The sequence below is a fragment of the Abramis brama genome, assembly GCF_963993115.1.
Source record: "Abramis brama genome assembly, chromosome: 17".
Lineage (NCBI taxonomy): Eukaryota > Metazoa > Chordata > Actinopteri > Cypriniformes > Leuciscidae > Abramis > Abramis brama.
This window is the reverse complement of record NC_139979.1, coordinates 34,916,330-34,933,719: the sequence shown is the minus strand read 5'-3', so window position 1 is coordinate 34,933,719 and position 17,390 is coordinate 34,916,330. Positions and strand designations below refer to the sequence as shown.

At 38.7% G+C, this 17,390-nt stretch overlaps 1 protein-coding gene across 15 annotated transcripts in view; it reads right to left on the bottom strand.

Annotated features, from left to right (window-relative positions):
* Nucleotides 1–5,609: 5,609 nt before the first annotated feature.
* LOC311067212 (NACHT, LRR and PYD domains-containing protein 3-like) overlaps nt 5,610–17,390 on the bottom strand; it is a 57,781-nt gene continuing 46,000 nt past the window's right edge. For 14 of the 15 annotated variants that reach the window (XM_084088915.1, XM_084088918.1, XM_084088920.1 and 11 more), the window contains 3 exons: nt 10,382–10,555; nt 7,969–8,142; nt 5,610–6,102 (listed from right to left, as the gene is read on the bottom strand). In XM_084088915.1, the coding sequence (XP_083945041.1) occupies nt 6,084–6,102; nt 7,969–8,142; nt 10,382–10,555 (367 nt within the window). In that variant the 3' untranslated portion in view covers nt 5,610–6,083. The remainder of the gene's footprint in view (nt 6,103–7,968; nt 8,143–10,381; nt 10,556–17,390) is intronic. The other variant, XM_084088917.1, reaches the window with a different exon arrangement.

The window sequence follows — 17,390 nt, the reverse complement described above, 5'->3', positions numbered from 1 at the left end:
GAGCAGGCTGTGCAGGCGGCCAGGGAGGAGACGACCCTTCAGGCGGCCAGGGAGGAGACCATGGCACAGGAACAGACACCGGCTCAGGAACACGAACAGACACCGGCTCAGGAACAGGAACCGGCTCAGGGACAGGAACAGGAACAGACACCGGCTCAGGAACAGGAACAGACACCGGCTCAGGAACAGACACCGGCTCAGGAACAGACACCGGCTCAGGAACAGACACCGGCTCAGGAACAGACACCGGCTCAGGAACAGACACCGGCTCAGGAACAGACACCGGCTCAGGAACAGACACCGGCTCAGGAACAGACACCGGCTCAGGAACAGACACCGGCTCAGCGGCGGCCATCTTTTCCGAAGACACTGGCTCGGCGGAAACCATCTTGTCCTGAGACACTGGCTCAGCGGAGACCATCTTGTCCTGAGACACTGGCTCGGCGGTGGCCATCTTGTCCGAAGACACAGGCGTGGTTTCAGCCATCTTGTCCGAAGAGACAGGCGTAGAGTCGGCCATCTTGTCCGAAGACACAGGCGTGGAGTCGGCCATCTTGTCCGAAGACACAGGCGAGGATTCGGCCATCTTGTCCGAAGACACAGGCGCAGAAAAAGGAAGAGGAACAGATTCAGGCTCAGTATCAGGATCAGATTCAGGCTCAGGAACAGATTCAGTCTCAGCGGGACGAGACTCTTGACGGGCGGACGTGACGTGAAGCTCAGTCTCTGGATCGGCTGACGTGACGTGAAGCTCAGTCTCTGGATCGGCAGAAGTGACGTGAAGCTCAGTCTCTGGATCGGCAGAAGTGACGTGAAGCTCAGTCTCTGGATCGGCAGAAGTGACGTGAACAGTCTCTGGCTCGGCAGAAGTGACGTGAAGCTCAGTCTCTGGATCGGCAGAAGTGACGTGAAGCTCAGTCTCTGGATCGGCAGAAGTGACGTGAACAGTCTCTGGCTCGGCAGAAGTGACGTGAACAGTCTCTGGCTCAGGATCAGTGCGCTCTGAGCTTGACGGGACCAGCGGCGAGGGCTTTGAGCTGGGTAGGACCAGCGGCGAAGATGACTCTGAGCTGGTTAGGACCAGCGATGAAGAGGGCTTTGAGCTGGAAAGGACCAGCGATGAAGAGGGCTCTGAACTGGACGGAACCAGCGGCGAAGAGGGCTCTGAGCTGGACGGAACCAGCGATGAAGAGGGCTCTGTGCTGGGCAGAACCAGCGATGAAGAGGGCTCTGTGCTGGGCAGGACCAGCGGCGAAGAGGGCTCTGTGCTGGATGGAACCAGCGATGAAGAGGGCTCTGTGCTGGATGGGACCAGCGGTGAAGAAGGCTCTGTGCTGGACGGGACCAGCGGTGAAGAGGGCTCTGTGCTGGACGGAACCAGCGGTGAAGACTCTAGCTTGGCGGGCATGTCGCTTGCTGTCTCAGGCGCAGCGGGCATGATGCTCTCAGTCTCAGGGGCGGCGGGCATGACGCATACTGCCTGTATGATCTGGCGTGAAGTGCGGGCTCGGCTGGACTGGCGTGAAGTGCGGGCTCGGCTGGACTGGCGTGAAGTGCGGGCTCGGCAGGGCTGACGAGGAGAAGCTCAGGCTGAGGGGATACTGCAGGCTCACGGAGCTCCTCCTCTACCCCGCCCACAGTAAACGATGATCCGCTTAACAAAAGGGCCAGATCAGTATAGTGCTCCAAAGTCTCGTGAGGATCATGCAAGGGCATGAATGAACTGAGCGGTTCAGATAGCCCTCCCCGAAAAAAGATCTTAAGGCATTCTGTGTTCATTGAGGTGAGATTTGCCAGTTCAATAAACTCCTCGACATACCTCTCAATCGGCCGATTCCCCTGACGGAGACGCAGGATTTGTACTGCTGTATCTGATGGCATCGCTGCTGGATCTAGGTATGGCGAAGTTTTCTGTTACGATCTGCTCCGAGACTCGAAGGTAAAGATCCAAACGCAGCTTTATTTAAGGGTAATCCAAAGAACAAGCAATAGGTCATACACTGGAAGGCAGTCCAAACAAACAAACAAAACAGGCAGGGACCAAAGGCAAGAGAGTAATCCAGGGACCAGAGGCAAGAGAGTAATCCAGGGAACAGGGCAAGATATCCAAAAACCAAGAGACACAAAAACAGGGAAAAACGCTCAGAAGTGCAGTGCAACAACATACAAAACTTCGCAGTGAGTGATGGGGTGAACCAGGCTTATATGGGGTGAACTAAACAAGAAGATGAGATACAGGTGAATGTGATAATGAGTGCTGATGAGTCCAGGCAGAGAATGATGGGAGATGTAGTCTGTGAGTGAACATTAGAGTCAAGTGTGGAGTGCCCTCTGGTGGCTCTCAAGGGCACTTCAGCTGGTTATCGTTACAATTATATGCTGTACATTCTAGTAATATATTATTTACTGTTTCTGGATATCCACATTTATCGCAATTACCAGTTTTATGTTTACCTATTTTATGTAGACTTTGGTTTAGTAAAGTATGCCCAATACATAATCTTGTAATTATCCCATCCTTTTTCCTGTTATTAACAGTTTCCACCCCCACATTTCTTTGTACACTATACAGATGTCTTCCTCTTATTTCATTGTCCCATATCCTCTGCCACCTCTTTTTCACTTTAGTTCCAATCAGCCCCTTAACTTCCGCTTTACTCGTCTGTACTCGGATGATGATCTCAGGATCTTTGCCAGTTTATCAGCTTCCTCATTCCCCTTTACTCCGCCATGGGCTGGCACCCACAAAAAACTCACCTATACGCCTAAGTGCTTTATACTATATAACTTCTGTAATGTTTCATATAATATCCTGTCTTGCTAAAGATTTTCCACTTTCTAAACTCTGCAGAGCTAATAGTCTTTACATATCACACTACTGTTAGGCTGCTTTTCTTCTATCCATTGTAAAGCCAATAACATGGCTATCAGTTCTGTGGTAAAAACAAATATATGATCTGTTGCTCTTTTTGATATTTTAATATTGTACTGAGGAATATATATTGCTGCAGCGGCTCTACCTGTTGTCGGATCTTTTGATCCATCTGTAAATATTTGAGTCATGTTGTTATATGCTTGAATAATGTATTGTTGAACGATACTTTTGATGGCAAATTTGGTTCATTCTTATGCATCTCGTTATGTATGAATAGGTCTATATCTGGCATTGGGTATAACCATGGGGGTATAGATGAAATTGCAACAGAAGGAGCTACCTCTATCTCTGTTATACCTGTTTCCAGTGCCTCCTCATTTGTTACCCAGCCAAAACTCTTTATATTTCCATACTCATACTCCCAACAGTTTTCCAGTACCTTTTTAACTGGATGCCTTTCATCATGTCCTTTTACATTGATCCAGTATCTCATTCTTAACTTTCTCCTACGAACTTCTAGTGGCATTTCTCCCATCTCTACTTGAATAGATGGTCTGGAGATGTTCTAAATGCACCACAGCTGATCCTTAGAGCTTGAGTTTGAATTACCTCAATCTTTTTGAGCCATGTTTCTGATGCAGAGCAGTATATCAGACTACCATAATCTATTGCCGGTCTTATTAATGAGCTATATATACTTCTTAAAGACTGTCTACTCGCACCCCACTCTACCCCGGCCAAGCACCTCATTACATTTATTCCTTTTTTACATTTATCTATTAGCTTTTGAATGTGAATACCAAATGTTAATTTAGAGTCCATCCACATACCTAAAAAATCTTAACATTTTAACTTGTTCCAATTCATGACCATACATTTTTATACTTACTCTACTATTTTTCCTCCTTTTTGTAAAACAAATTACCTGCGTTTTTGCAATTGAAAACCGGAAACCCCACTCATTTGCCCAATTTTCTACCTTATTTACTGCTCCCTGCAGACTTTTTACTACAAATATTTAATTTCTTCCCTTTTTCCATAGTGCACCATCATCTGCGTACAGTGAACTCCCTATTCCTGTGTCAATTTGTGTATTCATATCATTAATCATAATGTTAAAAAGTATTGGACTACACACGGTACCTTGGGGAGTGACGCAACCCCCTTTGACCTAAAATAATAACTTAAAGTCCCCCTGTAGTCAATAATTCTATCCCTTAACCCTCTGATTATCTTCATTTGGGCCGACACTCGTCGTCTTTGGGTTTCCAGGGACCCCAGAAAATAACATGTCATTTGAAACAGAATAATATATTTTTTTTAACTAATGTAATTTTACTCTGTTTATTAATGTTTTTACTCTACATTTGTGCAGTATTTATGCTATATTTTAAAGTTATATAAATAAATTTTAAAAAATGTTTTTTTTTTTTTTTTTTAATAGGTTTTTTATACAAAAACAGCCTTTTATGTAAAATCCACTTTATAAAATACCCAAATTTCTAAATTTCATTTATAGGGACAAGATGGATATTTGTACATGGTTTAGTGTCACATTTCTGCCCATATTTTGGAAAATGTAGTTTTAAAAGTAAAAAAATATAATTTTAGCCACTAAATGAAATTTAGAAATTTGGGTCTTTTATAAAGTGGATTTTACATAAAAAGCTGTTTTTGTATAAAAACCTATTTAAATTTTTTTATATATATATATATTTATATAAATTTAAAATATAACATAAATCCTCCAAAACTGCACAAACGTGGAGTAAAAACATTAATAAACAAGTAAATTTACATTTGTTAAAAAAAACAACAACTATTATTCTGTTACAAAATTATATGTTATTGTCTGGGGTCCCTGGAGACCCCAAAGACAACGAGTGTGACTATTTTTTTTCCACGCTAACATAAAAACAGATATCATAAAAAAAAAAAAAATTAGATTTAGAAAGAGTTGAGAGCCGTACAAAGTTTCATGCCATTTGGACAAAGAGAAAAGTAATTTGCGGGTTAAAAGGACCCCGGAGAAAACCAGAGGCTTAAAGGGATGGTTCAGAGTAAAATCAACCTAGGGTCCTTTGCACCATGACCTCGAGCCAAACACCCCCCAGAAGCCTTTTCTCCCTCGGTCGAACATTATTAAAGTTAGAGCTTATTTAGAGATATCAGCCGGATGGCTTAGTGCAGGCGCTAATGGATCCAAGGCTGTATCTGGTAAATTACTCCACTAATAATGCACAGAATGGCACCAAACTTCTACAGTAGTACAAACAGGTTCTGTACGAGTACGAGGCATTGGAAAGTTTGTAAGTACATCAGGAGTTTATTTAACACTTGCCCGACGGCTCATGCTACCGCTAACGCGGACACCAACGTCACTTCAGTGATTTGAGAAAAGGACGTAAAAGTCCTGGCAGAAAGCGAAGAGGATGTAGTGTAACGACGCCCAGTTCCAGGAATACACTAATATTTTGTTGCTAAGTTGTCAACACTTCGGAAAAAATAATAAATTGTCGTTAGGTTTGTTCACATTGTCATGTTAATTATAATCGAATGCATTTTGTTTTATTGACCACAATATTATCATTGATATTTGTTTGAGAGGGGCACTTTTGATTCATTCTGAAAAAGGGGCTCAAGCACCAAAATCTTTTGTAGGAGACTTTGAGCTTTGTAAGTCTGTAGATCTTATACATGCAAAACATACATAACACACTTAAGAAAACATGAAAACGCATCATATGACCCCTTTAATACATTAATACAAATGTAATGCAACTATTATTAAAAACATGATGTATAAACTCAAGCTTCCACTGTTTTCTAAAAGTGAGCTTGAACTGTTTTTTCTTCTCATAATTATGAAAAATGAATATTTCATCAGTCTTTGTCTCCCTCTGCTGGTACAACACAAACACAGAGATATTCAGGCTCTTTATTTACTCTGTAACAAAACTCAGAGCTTTTTGAGTTACTGTGCGTTTATACACATAAAATGATTAATCTATGAATGAGAAACTGTAATTTGCTGTGAAATAAAAGGTGTTTCACTGTCGCCTCATCAGGTCTGTCAGAGGATCGCTGAAATCTAAATGAAGTCTTAATTTATAACAGTGAAGTCACTGTATCTTCAGTCTCTGTTGATTCTGTTGACTGTGAGTCTCTGTAGTGGATCCTTTTTCACCATCAGATGATCATCAGAAGATCACACTGTCCTCGAATAACTAAAATAAAACACACACAGTCACATATGCAGTATTAGATATTACATCTGTCACATCTTTTCATAAGAAAACTAACTAGATAATCTATATTAATGCATTTTATAAAACGGTTAGTTTCAATCCTTGATTCTGATTGGTCAATAGCTGTGCTTTATTCACGATAAAACACGGCTATGACCGCTTCACCCAACAGTTCTATGTATCACTACAACACCCCTAGCAACCACTCTTAGCAACTTAAACACATGTCCGATCTCAATGATATTGTCCATTGAAGCGAGTGTAAAGTTACCTGCATTCACAGTAGACATTGCATTTTCCTTCAGGTCAGTCCTATATTCATAATAAAATATTCTGTTTGAATGTCCGCTGCGATATCTTGTCCTTTTAACAGTTAACCGTTAAGGGGTTTTCCCGTGTCATCTGTCAGTTGCGTCTTCCTTCTCCGTGAAAACAAGTTTGAGTCTTTTCAATATAAAAGTCTTCTCTACCGACTGACTCATTCATAAGACAGTCTTTGCTGCCATCTATTGGCGAAATAATGTATGTCACTTCTGTTGCTGTTTACGGTCAGGGACTATTTTTTCCAGCGGAAGGAATGCTTTTAGTGATTTTACTTCATGAAAGTTGCATAGATAAATATTTTTCGGCTTTCATATTTGTATTGTGTGGCAACCGTTTTATAAAAGCAATAAGATACTCGAGGCAAGTGCTGTATCGTGAATAAGTAACGGCTGATTTATTCACGATACAGCACGGCCTCTCGTACCTTATTGCTTACCTCAAACATGATCATATAGCTTCTATCTGATGCTCAATCATATATACTCAATCAAATAATACTTTGAACATCACTTCACGAAGTGTTATAAAATGAGTTTAAAAGTAATTTAATAGTAAACAAACAAATAAAACTCGAGATAAATAAAAATACATAATTTTAGATTTCCTCTGTGTGATATAGCGATCTCACGCTCTGATGTTTGTCATAATTCTGTGGTACCGATAGCTACTTTCTATTTCTTAATGCTTAAATGCTACAAAGAAATTATGAATTATTACACCGGGTCGATCACCGCAGGATTTTTATTTTTTTCAAAGAGCCAGAAAGAACAATTCTGCTGTCGTTAGCGTTTCAGGCAGGTCGTGTGTGGGTGAAATATTGTCCTCAAGAAGATGATTTCTGGAATATAATATAACACAGTGACGCTGAATAAGCATTTAGCATATCTGAGAGAAATGTAGCGGCGCGTTGATCTGCCAGTCTCTTCAAAGGAAGATTACAAACGGCGAAAGCCAATTGATTACACACGTCGACGACTCTGTTATTTTGGTGGTTTGCTTCACGATGTGAGTACAGGACACTTTTACTTTACTGTCTTCTTGTTGGCTGACATTTTTTAATTTGGCTAAAACAATATGGAGCTAGGCCGATATGTTTAGTCTTCCGCTTCTTGATTCTCGCGTCGCGCGTTTGGTTGTCATGACAATGACGTAGTTTAGAGCGACACAAGATCGCGTTCATTTACACTGGACCAAAACAATATCAGAGTCATCTTTGATACTAGGGGCTGAGGTGGGTCAGACCTGTCATATTTTAAGTCTTCTTTTATGCGCCATTGTGTCTTTACACAGAACTTTGAGCAGACACAGAGCCGCTTTAGAGCAGCCTTAACTCGCTGTGTAAAGATGCCTATAAGACTCATTATCTGATGATCTCAGACAAAATATTCACGCGCACACACACACACACACACACAGAGTTACTGAACCTGGTACAATTTACTTATATTTCTAGTGAGTAAATCAGCCATTTGAACTTCAAATGAAAATATTATGATGAAAATTGTTAAAAACTATTCTTACAATATTGTCTCCAGTTTATAATGTGGATCATCCTTCAGATCCCTTATCAGCTTCACTCCTGAGTTTCCTAGTTTATTCTTAGACAGACCCAGTTCTCTCAGGTGTGAGGGGTTTGATCTCAGAGCTGAAGCCAGAGCAGCACAACCTTCATCTGTCACACCACACTTATACAACCTATAGAGAACAATGACACACATTAAGCCTATATCCAGAGATAAACATGTCCATAATGAATATAATGCTGTCAATATTAAATATATACAAATACTCATTAGTTCACATTGTGAAAATACATCAGTTACCCCTCTGAGGTCGGCAATCACACCAGCGTGATCTGCTCGCTTTTTTCCTTATCAGTTGAATTGAGACCCGAAATACTCTGTTGACTTTGATTTTACAAACCAGTTTCATACATCAATCGATCCTGTTAAGTGTGTATTATTTTTGTGTATACTCACAATAAAAGCAAAGTGTTTTGCTTTTTGCCAAATAAAGAAAAATAAACATGATGCGAGTTCTGCTTTCTCTCTGTCAGTGAAGTCAATTCTGAAAGGCGTCCGAAAATGAACAATAACTCAGCGAATACTCAGTCAAACAGGCATACAGACACACAGGCATGAAGCTTGAATTCTCTTCTTTTAAATGAAGTAATTTTTATAAAAAAACAAATATTCTCTGTTTATGTAATCTGTATGAAAAGAGAGAGATGTCAGTCGTTCTCATCTCAGCTCATTATTTTTAATGTGACCCCGCCCACGGAGAGCGCGCGCTATTCAAACGCAAATGACTGAGGCAATCCATGCAAACTGTGAACGCCCCCATATCAGCTCGAGAAAACAAATCAGGCTTATTCAGATCATTGTACTTGTTTACACTGTCTCGCAGCTATCGTAATAATAATAATGGAAAATGTACCTCAGAAGTGCTGGTATTTCGAGGAGCAACGGATGGAATACTGTAGTAAGTTTTTTTCATTCTCAAGTGAATCGCATTTCTGTGTGTGAATGAATGATCCGCTTTTAGCAAACTGTATTGCTATACTGAGATGAGTAAAAATCGACTGAAATATGTTGAAATAAAATGTATTTGTATAAGCAACGTATTAAACTGCAAAATAACATTTATTTTTCTTTTATAAACAAAATACCTATGTTACAGACATATGAAAGACAATATTTTGTTGACTAGTTTTGGATAGATTAGGCTATACATTTTTACTGTAAAATATCTGCCACTTCAAATTAGCTTTTGTTTGCCAATTTTTGCTCATATGTTAAATATAGTATGTTTTGTCAAAAATAAAGTAATCAAATAATCAATCAAATCCTTAACTTTGAAATATGTATGATAAAATGTATACTTTAGTTTTTACAAAGAAAGATTACACTTGAATTGTTGTTGTAATTGTAACCTTTTTAATAAAAAAATATATTTACAAGGTAGATGTAAACAAACTATTAAAAGGTAAATAAGCCTTTTCTTTAAATATTTTTTATTGTGTTTTATTAGTGACAAATTTGGGGAGAGGATACATATTCCAAAACTGAAAATATGAGAATTAACTGCACAATTACTAGACATGTTTTCCTTGGATATTATACAATTTGCAAGCACAATTTGTAAAAAAAAAAAAAAAAAATGATATGCTTCCAACTGTGAACCAATTTGGTAGAATATATATATATATATATATATATATATATATATATATATATATATATATATATATATATACATATTGCTCTTGCATTCTTTCTTGTGGCTCAGTCACACACACATGAATGAATGGCTCATTAAGTATGTGGGCCCCATTGTCTCCTCAGGTGTGAATCACTAAATATGCATGATGGTGTTGGATCGTTGACGCCCTTTGCGCATATTGCCTTTCCAGACAAAAAGTGTTTTACAAGATTTAAATCAATGTATTGTGTTATGTGAATGATTAGGCAGGATGATTTTCACTCTAGGCAACGACATCCATTAGTCAAAAGTCTTATTGACACATATTTAGTATGTGTTTTGTGGCCTTATTTCAGAAACTTTAGTTTTTAGTTTTTTCAATAACCATGCATAAACATTATTCTCTCAAAAATACAAACATGAACATACATGTTGTTCACATATTATGGTAGCCCTGTTTGTGTATCCTGCAACTGTTGTCTGGTTTGTCCGGTTTATTTAACTGTTAGTTTTACTTTCTTTTGGGAAATAATAATATAGTAAGATGTAAATGTTCCTCTTCAGGGAGACTCCTCACCGCTGCCTTCTCCCGCCGGCAGGATCTGACGGCTCAAGCTGGAATCTGTCGCTGAATCACCGGATGGGGCTTACACCAAAGATATACTCTATACACTATCTACTGTACACATTAATCCTTATTCACTCAGAGTCTTTATGGTAGAGATGATCTTACCACAGTTTCTCCAGTTTACAGTGAGGATTCGCCAGTACAGCAGAGAGCAGCTTCACTCCTGAGTCTCCTAGTTTATTCCCAGACAGATCCAGTTCTCTCAGGTGTGAGGGGTTTGATCTCAGAGCTGAAGCCAGAGAAACACAACCTTCATCTGTCACACCACACTTACTCAACCTGTAGAGAACAATGACACACATTAAGCCTATATCCAGAGATAAACATGACACTTAAAAAATAAATAACGTAATGCTGTCAATATGAAATATATACAAATATTCATTAGAAAAAAAGTTGTTAAATTACATCAGTTAGGGGATTCAAGGGGATTCAATATACAGTTTGTACAGTATAAAAATCATTATTTCTATGGAAAATTCCCATAAAACATGGAAACCCAACGTGTGTGTGTGTGTGTGTGTGTGCGCAATTAATGTATTTGTAAACATTTTAAGGAACTTGTGTGTTTTAGGACTGGGAGAAAAAAAATCGACTCACCAAACTATCGCAATATTTTGGGTCACGATTTTAAAATAGATTTTTTATTATTCCAGAATCAATATTGATTCAAATTAAATTGCTTTAGTTTTGTCCTTGCTTATAGAAGAGGTTGACAGAAGTTAGCCACTTTTGCTCTAACAGAGGATGAAATGTGTCGTTATCTATGAGGGTCGTAATATCCATTTCAAGTGGACGTGTGGAAGAGACGTGAGACTGAAAGCACTGAAAGCACTCGCGCTGCTCATATGCTGAGAGAGAGATAAGACAGTAGAGCTGCACGATTCATCTTTAAAATACTGTGATCTCCATTCAAACACACACACACGATCTTCTTCAAATTCGTTTGTCTATTAAACCTTTGACAAAATCATATCGCAACATTATAAATCTGTGTTGGTGCTGTCACTGACCCAGAGAGAGTCGTCATGAAACAGCTTATTGGGAACAGCGGGTTGGGAATCGTAAGAAATTTTCCAGTTCCGGTTCCGATTCAATAAAATTATTAAAACAATTAATAAAACATAGCAGTAAGGGGAAAATGCACAATCCTTTGTGTGTTTATTTCTTATACTTGTCAAATGAGTTTAACAGACTGGTAATGTCAACAAATTTAAGGAAAATAAACATTTCTGCATTCTCTTGGAGAATTTGGGACCTCTCCTATAGCTTACAGTATCTCCAGCAGTGGAGAATACCCTCTCAGAAAGGGCAGAATATGCTTGAACACACATGTAAGATCCAGACAGGATCTTAGACTTCACTTGTTTCACTACTGGATGAATCAGCGCTCTATCAGTTAATAAACTTCTCTCTGTTTATGTCTGATGCGGTGAGTCACGCAGGTGCTGGTCTAACGTTACTCCGCCGTGGTGCGACCCGACCGGTGTAAAGTAGTCCCGAGTCTAAACGTTTATTACAGGCTTACCGTAGTGATTCAGGATAAGACAAAAACACGGTTTGAAAAAAGGCATTCATGATGTACTCGCTTACTGTATAATACAATACCATCATATTACAGACAACTGCTGGTGTAATTATGCAGTTGTGGAGATGAATGACGATTCCAGAGCAATACATGCATATACACTACCAGTCAAACGTTCGGGATCGGTAATATTTTTAAGGTTTTTAAAAGAAGTTTCTTCTGCTGCATTTATTTGATTAAAAATCAAAAATAACAGTAATATTGTGAAATATTATTCCAATGTAAAACAGCTCTTTTCTACGTGAATATATAGTAAAGTGTAACTTTCTATTCATCAAAGAATCTTGATTGAAAATTGTACACGACTGTTTTCAACACTGATAATAATAATAATAATAATGTTTATTGAGCATCAAATCATCATATTAGAATGATTTCTGAAGGATCATGTGACACTGAAGACTGGAGTAATGATGCTGAAATTCTGCTTTGATCACAGGAATAAATTACATTTTAAAATATATTAAAATAAAAAAAAAAACATTTATCTTAAGGGACTGTTCGTTTTTTATTTAAGGGGCCACCGGAGGAGTTTTGAGATCTGTTGTCAAAAAAGACATGACCCTCCCTTCGCCAGCAATACATTTTTCTATGACCCTCCAAAATGATTGTGAAAAAAGGCATGACCCTCCCCGATAATTTATTGATTAGCCTACTTCTGTACTGGTTTGCGCTTGGCAAAGATGTTCAGATAGCCATTGTTTGTTTGTTTTAAAACCATAAACTCTTGCTTTCTCATCTTACTAGGGCTGTAACAATAGACCAAACCTACGATTCGGTTCGTATCACGATTTTTGATTTTAGATTTGAAAAAAATCATGTTTTCGGTGCTGATGCGGTGTGACTCGTTCAACATGTGGGTGGCGTTGCGAATAAAGCATCTAAAAGCTGTCACAAAGAACTGGCAAAAGTAATGATTATTAATATGTCAAATATAGCAAGGAGACATTTTAATTGTTTATTAATAAACAAGTGTTTTCTGTGTCGACTGCAAAGATGAAGTTGACGATGCGTCGCGATCTTCTCAGAACGCGCCAGAGAGAAATGCACATGTCATAAGCAGAAAGCAGTCTGTTTTCCTTCGTTATGAATTGTTCTGTTTAAAAGTCGACATTTCAAGCTTTTCTATATATTTCTCAGGTCTGTGAGGCAAGTAGCATACCACGCTGAGTTTTGGTTCATTTATGAGTCCAGTTCACTCGCCCGTGCCTCCGTGTCATGATTATCTATTTTCTACTATATTTACTTCTTATTTATTAAATCCAGATGAAACATTGATTAAAATTAAGATACAATTAATAAAAAAACGAAATTCACTTTAAAGAAAGGCTTTGTGCTTTCTGTTTGAGGTCTCTGTGAAATTTTTAAAGTCGCTTTCAGAGCAGTCATGTCCGTAATGGAGAACTGTCACGCCCGTAACATTGTTTTTTTCTTTTTCTTTTTTTTTTTTACATAAATGTGAACACGAAAAATAAAATAAAAATAATATAATATTTTATGTTCTGTGGAGGCCGATCTTTATTCATCCGGTGGGTATATATCTTTTGGTTTGCACAGTGTAATTTATAGAATTACTAAAAAATATTTTGCCACCTAAAAGTTAAAGATTTTTTGTGTCACGTCACATGTGTATTTGCCTCATATTAAATATAAAACGCATGTGTAGACTGATATTTTTCTAATGTCTTGACTCCTTTCAGACGTTTCAAAATATTGGTATTAAATGCATTTTCTGAGAATTTATATTTCAAGTTTTGACTGCAAATGTCACGTCCATAACACTGGAATCGCCCAATTTTAACGAATTTATCCTCAACTAGTTTTTGTGATGTAGGTCTACTTATTTTATGTTAACTTAAATAATACTAATAGTAATTTAAAGATGTGGTAGCCCTACATCTTACACATCGTGGAAACAAAATAAGAATGGAAACTAAAATATGGTAGTATCGCGCTACAGCGCACATTCTATCAGCTGCAGTTCTGGCGCCTCAGTCCCAATACTGTAAAACTCGACGTACATTCACATCACATGTTAATGCAGCGGTAGAGTTACACTCACAGGACACTGTGCACTTAACAAAAGTTAATTATTTGCTCGTGCTTTAAAGCTTTGCCGGGTAAACATTTCTTTGGGATTCTGTTCTGACATGATGCACTTTTTCTAAGCGCGAAAGTGCGCGCGCACTGTCAAACAGCGCCAAACTGGATTTTTGTTGGGTCAGACCCATCTGATAACGCGAGATCAACATGGAGCTAAATGGAAAAAAATAGCACCAAACAAGCCACTTTGAAATGTTGCTGTTTTCATGAATATAAAAGTTGGGTGACCCTCCCCCTAGACTAAAAAAAGTTGGATGACCCTCCCCTCAACAAAGAATAAAAAGACATGACCCTCCCCTATTTTCCTCCGGTGGCCCCTTCCATAAATACCGAACGGTCCCTAAATTGTGATAATATTTAATAACATTACTGTTTTTCTTTTGTATTTCTAATCAAATAAATGCCGCCTTGGTGAGCAGAAGAGACTTCTTTTAAAAACATCATAAATCTTACCGATTCAGAACTTTTGAACGGCAGTGTGTGTGTTGTGATTTGGTTGTGGACAGCACTGAACACAACGATTGAGGAACCAAACACAGTTTATTGAGAGACAATCCAAAGTCATAGTCCATTAAAACCGGCAGAAGGTCAGAGCTCAGAAAATCAGTCAAAACTAACAAACAAATCCAGAGGGAAAGACAAGAGGGAGAAAACCAGGGGGTTATTCCAGAAAGCAGGTTGTGTGACAGACCCGGGTGTGTTTAAGGGTGAGTAAGCGGATAACCTCAACTCTGGGTTCCTCAAACAGAGGAACTTTCAGGGTATGTCAGTAGCCATAGCAGCTCCAGAGCAGGTTCTGTTCCAGGGTCAGTTTACTCCAGAGGTGTTCAAGCGCATGCGTTGATTATTGATGAGGCTCCGGGCTTTGTTGTAAATAGTTAAATACACAAAATGTTTAATAAATAAAGAATCACAAAAAAAAGAGTGTTATAAACACTCACTTTCCAGCCAATGGTCATACACGGGTTAATGATATTGTCGTGAAGCGACACCAGTGCATTCTGAAGCTCACACGAGAAGTGATGCGGAAGCACAGATGAGCGGCATTCCTGTGAGTTTCACAATTCGCTTATATCACACTTCAGAACGTGCTGACGTTTAAGTCAAACATAAACTGTGTGTGTGTGTGTTGGCCGGAAGCAAAGGTTTATATTGTAAAAAGTTGTAAATATTTGTTTCACTTCAGAAGCATTGATTCATCAGCTGGGGTTTATGGATTACCGTCATGTTCACTTTTTTTATTTTTATTTTTTATATATTTTTTATTGAAGGAAGAACAAAGTGATGCGTCACAAACATAAAGAGTTTAACAATACTCCTTGTTTTTAAAATTTTTCCACTTTCCCACAACCCACCCACTAAACAGAGAGAAATAAATTAATAAAATAATATAATAATACAACAAATAAATAGACAATATAAAAATATAAATAAATAAATAAATAAATAATAAATAATAATAATAATTAAGTTCTTATATTACAAACAGTGAGAAAATAATTGACAACATTGTTAGCCAGCTGTGACGGATTACATCATCCAATCCAATGTGCACAAGCCTTTTAATAATAATTGGTTTTAGTTTGGGGGGAGAGTTGCATCCTTTTCAAAAAAAGAAATCATTGGGGTCCATACTGAATAAAAACGTTTGGTGGATCCTCTAAGAGAATATTTAATTTTCTCCAGTTTCAAAAACAGCATCACATCACTAAGCCAGAGTGAAACTAAGGGTGGTGTTGTGAAGTTTTTCTTTGTCGAAGCAAGAGACCAGGAGACGTTGGGGATCACGTTCAAACAAAGTTATTCTTTATTGAGGACTTCGCGTTGACGCGGCTGCAGTTCTTCCCAAATCAGTCTGACTAACATACTTTACATGGTTTCTTTATAGGCATTTCAGTGGGCTGTCCTTAATGGTGCTGACCATGCACACAGCCTTAGTTAGGGATGACAATAGAGGCAATTACCCCCAACTGAGCTCCCCAAATGGTATAAACACAAATGGTCACAAGAACTAAGACTAGTAACATTCACACACAGTTCAACTCTGAGTAGGAAGATTAAAGACTTCCCCAAAAGGTATAAACAACAAATGGTCACGAGAGCTAAGACTATGTAACCTTCACACACACAGTTCAACACTTAGTTGGAAGATCAAAGACTAACAAAACCCCTGACTATTACAATGTTTAGACAGCTGACTTAAAGCTGACTTCTGATCAGTAAATTGATGCCATCATGTTCACCTTGAATGCCCAATACAGTGTAATTCACCTTAGTTTTTCATGTGATGTTATGTAAGGAAGTAAGATCAGCAGATCTTAAACGTATTCTTAAATTTGGATCCTTCAGTCCCCCGTTTGAGAGTTCTTAAAAACTCTCACAAAATACAAATTTAAACACATAAAGTTAATTCTTGTAACTGGTGTAATTTACAGGCACATCGCATATGTTCATTCTTGTAACTTGTGTAAGTTACAGGCACATATAACTTGCTCTGTGTTGTTCATCTGTAATTGCATGTTGACACAGAAACAAACATGCACTTAGGGTCCGTGAAATCTTACGGGTGTGCTGGACGTGAGTCATTTGCTGGTTGACACACTTGATACTAACAGGTTTCCGAACCATGAAAAGTTATCTTCAGTCATATTAACCAGGTGCAGCACTCAGATAATGGTGCAGGCTTGTAGTCTTGATCATATCGATGGATGACTGAAGGTTTTGTATTTCTGCGTTGTGTATTTTTTTCTTCTTTTTCTTTTGTGATTGGCTCGTTCAGCAGTGGGTGTAGTTGTCTTCTTGAGGTTGTGGCTTCATATGCAGGTGAGACGTCGTTGCATATGGATTTTTTTGGAACAGCCATCAAGTGTTTATCTGCACAGAGGAAGAAAGAAAACAAAAGACGACAGAGCAGTATTTGTCCAAACACTAGGGTTGTAGCAGTATTTGTTTAAACACTAGGGTTGTAGCGTCTGCTGCGGTTGTTTCATTCTTTCCTTATTTCTTAATTGATTTGACACCTATGGACCAGTGAGGTAAGGATGGACTAAATGGGGAAAGGCCTATGAGGTTGTCTTCACCCTGGATTGGCCCCCGAACGCCTGTTGCGTCAGTTCTTTCCAGGGCCCTCACTGAACCGTGTCCTATTCTGTCCCTGTGTTGTGTACACACTGTACAGTGTGTGAGAAAATTGGCACATTTTCATTCTCCAGTGAAACATCAGTCTTAATAGACATCATATAGAGCATGGAGGTCTGATTGTAATATTCTATGGCATAACATTTAAGGCTGTGAGTTTTCTGAATGTCCCCCAAACAAAGGCTGTGACAGTCACTAAGTCTTTCATCTTTGTTGTGAGTTACTGGGGAGATTAAGCAATCACAGCCCAAATGGTTAACACCTCAAAAAGCTTAGCCACGAGTC